The sequence below is a fragment of the Lottia gigantea genome (genome assembly GCF_000327385.1).
Source record: "Lottia gigantea unplaced genomic scaffold LOTGIsca_163, whole genome shotgun sequence".
Lineage (NCBI taxonomy): Eukaryota > Metazoa > Mollusca > Gastropoda > Lottiidae > Lottia > Lottia gigantea.
The window spans coordinates 1-6,859 of NW_008708015.1; the positions used below are offsets into that span (position 1 = coordinate 1).

Below are 6,859 nucleotides of genomic sequence, written 5' to 3' on the forward strand. Positions count from 1 at the left end.
CTATAAATCCTTACTATACCTCTTCCTCCTACAAATCAACCCTCCGAAATCCAGGCCGAAAGCAAGTTTTTCAGTAGGAAATCTCATAACTAGATTCGAACAATCTCAGATATCTCGCCCCCCTTCGCCGAAAGCCCCCTCTGCCGCCCTCCCTCCCTCCTTTTGGCTCCGCCACTGGATTGGTCAAATAGATGGTGACACTGTCCCTTAAGGGTATATTATGTATTTTGTTTAAGGAATTATATAGAAGCCAATCAGAAAATGGAGAAGTATCACCGATTATATTTAGATGCTGAAGAGAGGCTAGACAGGTTGATAGAACGATGTAGAAATGATAGACAGGTGGACTTGAAGGTCAGTAATTACTTTTTACAGAACCGAAAAAAAAAAACCAGATTAACAATTCTAATTGATTACAATAGTTGGAGGTCATTGACAAAGATGGCAGAATGAAACAATGTAACAAAAAAGCAAAGGGAGGCAACTAATTTATGATTGATATACTTCCTCTTATGGAAAGGTTGAATATTAGCAGGTAAAACTGTATTTGTATCAGACCAATAAGATATAAACTATTAGCAGGTAAAACTGTATATATATTAGACCAATAAGATATAGAATATTAGCAGGTAAAACTGTTTTTATATCTGACCAATAAGATATAGAATATTAGCAGGTAAAACTGTATTTATATTAGACCAATAAGATATAGAATATTAGCAGGTAAAACTGTATTTATATTAGACCAATAAGATATAGAGTATTAGCAGGTAAAACTGTATTTATATTAGACCAATAAGATATAGAATATTAGCAGGTAAAACTATGTTTATATTTGACCAATAAGATATAGAATATTAGCAGGTAAAACTATGTTTATATTTGACCAATAAGATATAGAATATTAGCAGGTAAAACTGTATTTGTATTTGACCAATAAGATATAGAATATTAGCAGGTAAAACTGTATTTATATTAGACCAATAAGATATAGAATATTAGCAGGTAAAACTGTATTTATATCTGACCAATAAGATATAGAATATTAACAGGTAAAACTATGTTTATATTAGACCAATAAGATATAGAATATTATCAGGTAAAACTGTATTTATATTAGACCAATAAGATATAGAATATTAGCAGGTAAAACTATGTTTGTATTTGACCATTAAGATATAGAATATTAGCAGGTAAAACTGTATTAATATTAGACCAATAAGATATAGAATATTAGCATGTAAAACTGTTTTTATATTAGACCAATAAGATATAGAATATTAGCAGGTAAAACTATGTTTATATTAGACCAATAAGATATAGAATATTAGCAGGTAAAACTGTATTTATATTAGACCAATAAGATATAGAATATTAGCAGGTAAAACTGTATTTATATCTGACCAATAAGATATAGAATATTAGCAGGTAAAACTGTATTTATATTAGACCAATAAGATATAGAATATTAGCAGGTAAAACTATGTTTGTATTTGACCAATAAGATATAGAATATTAGCAGGTAAAACTGTATTTATATTAGACCAATAAGATATAGAATATTAGCAGGTAAAACTATGTTTATATTTGACCAGGGCTATGAAGAGATAGAATATTAGCAGGTAAAACTATGTTTATATTTGACCAGGGCTATGAAGAGATAGAATATTAGCAGGTAAAACTATGTTTATATTTGACCAGGGCTATGAAGAGATAGAATATTAGCAGGTAAAACTATGTTTATATTTGACCAGGGCTATGAAGAAATAGAATATTAGCAGGTAAAACTATGTTTATATTTGACCAGGGCTATGAAGAAATAGAATATTAGCAGGTAAAACTATGTTTATATTTGACCAGGGCTATGAAGAAATAGAATATTAGCAGGTAAAACTTTGTTTATATTTGACCAGGGCTATGAAGAAATAGAATATTAGCAGGTAAAACTATGTTTATATTTGACCAGGGCTATGAAGAAATAGAATATTAGCAGGTAAAACTATGTTTATATTTGACCAGGGCTATGAAGAAATAGAATATTAGCAGGTAAAACTTTGTTTATATTTGACCAGGGCTATGAAGAGATAGAATATTAGCAGGTAAAACTATGATTATATTTGACCAGGGCTATGAAGAAATAGAATATTAGCAGGTAAAACTATGTTTATATTTGACCAGGGCTATGAAGAGATAGAATATTAGCAGGTAAAACTATGTTTATATTTGACCAGGGCTATGAAGAAATAGAATTATATAGAAGATATCCAAGCTCTACAGAAGGTGATGATGGTTGTGATAAAGGTCAGCTGGTGTTCTCATCACTTTAATCTTATTCCCTCTATTGAGCACTGTTATAATTGTTTCTGGGGCCTGGTTCACAAATTAGGGGTCAGATTTATTCTTTGGAGGAGAGGGACATCTGTTGAGGTTTAGATTCGGCAAATCTGAGGATTTGTAAAGGCGTGTCTGAGAAGTTCTCCGTCGAGAAATGTTTGAAAATATGATTTATCTGGTGCATTTGTTTTTTTTGGTTTTTTTTGGGAGAGGGGGGAGTTGAGGGGGGGTGTTGAAGCACATATTTCGACAGTAAAACGTAAAGTCATATTTTATATTTTTTTAAGAAATAATATGGAGGGAACCATTTTTATAGGGGGCACCTGTACCTAATGACCTATTACCCACTGCAGCAGGTCATTTAGTAATGGAAATGGTGATTAACAGTTTTACGTTTGTGAAAGTAAGAATTCAGTAATCCAGTATTTTTTTTTCAACTTTTCCAGTTTGGACCAGTGATGATGAAAGTAATCCGAGTAGTGGAAGCGAAAGTAGGGAAAGTAGTGCCGGTAGTAACAGATCACGCACCAAACCAATTAGTAAACATCCACCATTTAATAAAGATCCTCGCCATCGAACCAGAAATAGACCCGATCTCCTTTCTCCTTTACAATTAAATATACCAGCATATGGTAAGGTTTAGTTTACTATTAAATATACCAGCATATGGTAAGGTTTAGTTTACTATTAAATATACCAGCATATGGTAAGGTTTAGTTTACAATAAAAATGTTATTTATTACCTGATCTCTGTTGTAAGATATACTGGCCATAGAGAAACATGGTAGAATCACTGTCCAAACTAGTATTAAATTATAAGGTTTGAGCAGAGTTCACTGCTATTTGGATGAAGAGAATCACTGTCCCTTCTAGTTATTGATAAAGATACGGGGTTCAGACAATGATTTTAATCTTTTTCAGCGAAATCAAGTCGTGATTCAGGACTGAGCTCTGGGGATCCATCTCCCAACATGAACACGTCCACTACCTCCTCTCCCAATACGCCTACCCAACCAGGTTACACCGAGGATGTTCTTGCTAGTCCAGACGTAGCATCTCTAGTCGCCTCCAGACCACATTTATTACGTTCCCAGAGTACCACTGATACCAATAATCAACTGTCCAGAATACAGGATAGATCTAGTAAGTATATTCCTTAGTTTTATTGTACACAACGTTTCTACAATTTACATTGTGCAGAATACAGGAAATATTTAGTAAGTGTTTACATTGTTTACTTTAAAAAACGCATCATTCTGAATTGTTTTTAAAGGGTTAATAATAAAAACAGAGCGTTATATTTAAAACCTTCAGATTAAGTGGGATACACATTTATTATCAATTTGGTGTATATTTTTCATTATTCCGTAAATCACTATTTCTGCTAGCCTGTCTTCAAATAGAATCCAGGATGTTTCCACGAAAGAATATCCATTGTAATAATAATAATAATTTATTTCTATAGCGCCTATAATCCAGCAAATGCTGCTCCATGGCGCTGTTGTACAATATGGCATATTACAAATCAACATAACATACATAGAAAAACAAACAAACAATGAAACCATCTTGTAGTCAAGAAAATAAAGTGATATGAGATAACATTATTATTATATTACAGGGGCAGCAACTCTGTCCATCTCTAATTCAAGATTGAGAGAAATAACAGATCCTATAGTACAGATGTTGGTTCAACTTCATAAAATAATCTACATCACACAGGTACACAGAGCTTTCTTTCTAATGTAATCTAAGGTAATGTGGCAGGTTTTGAATATGAGGCAGGAAATTCTCATCTTGATACCAGTGCGCTACTGAGCGTTTCAACTCCCTGTCCCAGTACTGTAAGTTGTAATGTAGTTCAATAAGGTACAGGCTAGTAGATGGTAATATGTATTTATATTTTCAGCTACCACCAACTTTAAGTCCCAATTTTGAGAGAAGAAAAATCGATGAGTATAAAAGAGCGTTATTTTCACGACACAGTCATGCTGTCAGTTTAAAAACTGAGTTAAAAAAGGTCAGTACGTCAGTGATTATACTTCAATCTTAGACTCAAAGAGAAAAATAGTATGATATATCAGATACATAGTATGCTTACTCTTCTAAACACCTGATACCACTTTTCATTATCAAATACTTACTCATTTATAATTGATATACTTCTTCTAGACACCTGGAAGCGTATTCTCGAAACGAAATGTTAGTGCTAGGATGTCCTAGAGTCTTAACATCTAACACTGTATCTAGGATATCCTAGGGTCTTAACTTCTAACACTGTTTCTAGGGTGTCCTAGGGTCTTAACTTCTAAAACTGTTTCTAGGGTGTCCTAGGGTTTTAACTTCTAACACTGTTTCTAGGATATCCTAGAGTCTTAACTTCTAACACTGTTTCTAGGATGTCCTAGGGTTTTAACTTCTAACACTGTTTCTAGAATGTCCTGGGGTCTTAACATCTAACACTGTTTCTAGGATATCCTAGGCTCTTAACTTCTAAAACTGTTTCTAGGGTGTCCTAGGGTCTTAACTTCTAAAACTGTTTCTAGGATATCCTAGGGTTTTAACTTCTAAAACTGTTTCTAGGGTGTCCTAGGGTCTTAACTTCTAACACTGTTTCTAGGATATCCTAGGGTCTTAACTTCTAACACTGTTTCTAGGGTATCCTAGGGTCTTAACTTCTAACACTGTTTCTAGAATGTCCTGGGGTCTTAACATCTAACACTGTTTCTAGGATATCCTAGGCTCTTAACTTCTAAAACTGTTTCTAGGGTGTCCTAGGGTCTTAACTTCTAACACTGTTTCTAGGGTATCCTAGGGTTTTAACTTCTAACACTGTTTCTAGGATATCCTAGAGTCTTAACTTCTAACACTGTTTCTAGGGTGTCCTAGGGTTTTAACTTCTAACACTGTTTCTAGAATTCCCTAGCACTAAGATCGTTTCAATAATACATGGGCAGTTATGACTATTCATTATGAAATACTTCTAAATTTATACTAGCTGCCAACTGTTTACCTTTATATTGCCGATATTTTAAGATACAGCACATGTTATTTTGTATTGTGTATTCTGTGTATATTACAGTTAATGCAAGGTTGTCATGACGTAGTTGATATTCTGACCAATCCAGCTGATATTTTACGACGACCACTGTCATCAGGGTTAGATCGTGATCCCTCGGGTAATATTTTTCATAGATTTAATCATCTTCACAATGTCAAGCTATTACTTCATCTTATACCTTGACTGCAATAGCTGCTATTCATGTACCATTGAAGTTTGTATATCAGGGATTTTATTGGAGTGTACCCAAGCGACAATAGCCAATCAGAGCCCTTGAGTTGGACTCGTGTCGCCTTTCCCTCCTCTAATTCCTATTAATGTGAAGTATTTTAAAACGTTGATCTATTGTATAATTACAGGTCTATGTTGTTCTGATCGAGAAATAAAAGAAATGGGAATAACATATGAACAGTTACATAATTTAATAGAAAAAACTCTGAATAGTACTGGATATTATAGTGTAGCTTACAGACAGAGAGAAAAAACACCACCATTTAGTCCCATTGCTAAACACACCTCTAGACTTTCTTGATTACTTCACACTCACTGTCTAGTGGTGTCAACCTCCCTAGACTGGGGATATAAATAGGGAACAGACTGGGGATAGTCATGGAGGCAGAATTCAAAATGTGGCCACTTTGTGGAGGCGTCTTAGGTGCAAGCCTCTCAGGGAGAGTTCTCTCGAGTAAATTTATTATAATATATTAATATCCCTGATTATGTTTAAGTGAAAACTGCTGATGTATAAAACTTCCCTCGACTGTTCTTTTATGTGTTTCTATTATTTTGTCTTGTGAAAGAGTCACTATGCCGTAACGTTACACAATTTTTTGTCTTGTGAATAAGTCACTATACTGTAACGTTATGTAATTTTTGTCTTGTGAACGAGTCATTCTTCTGTAACGTTAAGTAATGTTTTGTCTTGTGAACTAGTCACTCTTAAAAACAAAACAATAAACGTATTCCTTTACTGTTTATACCATTAATCACATCTAACAAGATTTGACAGGTTGACAAAGAAAACCTGATAGATTCCATTGTACAGTGATAGGAGACTACAAGTTTCCACAATCCAATATTTTAAGCAGCGTATTAATTCCGTCCTAAAATAAATGTTTTTATTGTTATTATTGTTGACTATTATAGTTGTTGATTTATTTATCAGGTGTATAAGAGAATTAATTTATTTCAATATGATGTTTTGTGTTTTTATGTAGCCATGAAAATAGTCGTATCTTTCTTGAATTCATAATTTCTATTTTTATTTATTTATTTTTTATCTTGTTTTCCGGTACCATGTTTGTGTTTTTTAAAATTTTACTTCAATTTAAAAACATCTTGTTAGTTGTATTAGAATGACAATAGTATGTTTAATATGTTTAAGCATTGGACTTGTCTATTTGTGTGTTTTTAAAGAACCATCACAGTAAAGGGTCCCACACACCATAGTTACCAGTTGTGTAT

At 33.2% G+C, this 6,859-nt stretch overlaps 1 protein-coding gene across 1 annotated transcript; it reads left to right on the plus strand.

Annotated features, from left to right (window-relative positions):
* Positions 1–261: 261 nt before the first annotated feature.
* On the plus strand, positions 262–5,927 carry LOTGIDRAFT_173537 (hypothetical protein; the record flags this gene model as incomplete). The annotated part of the gene is made up of 8 exons (XM_009051289.1): positions 262–354; positions 2,232–2,301; positions 2,781–2,966; positions 3,256–3,477; positions 3,956–4,056; positions 4,244–4,354; positions 5,417–5,513; positions 5,755–5,927. 8 exons carry the CDS (start codon positions 262–264, stop codon positions 5,925–5,927), a joined length of 1,053 nt encoding a protein of 350 aa, XP_009049537.1.
* Between the last annotated feature and the right edge of the window lie 932 nt (positions 5,928–6,859).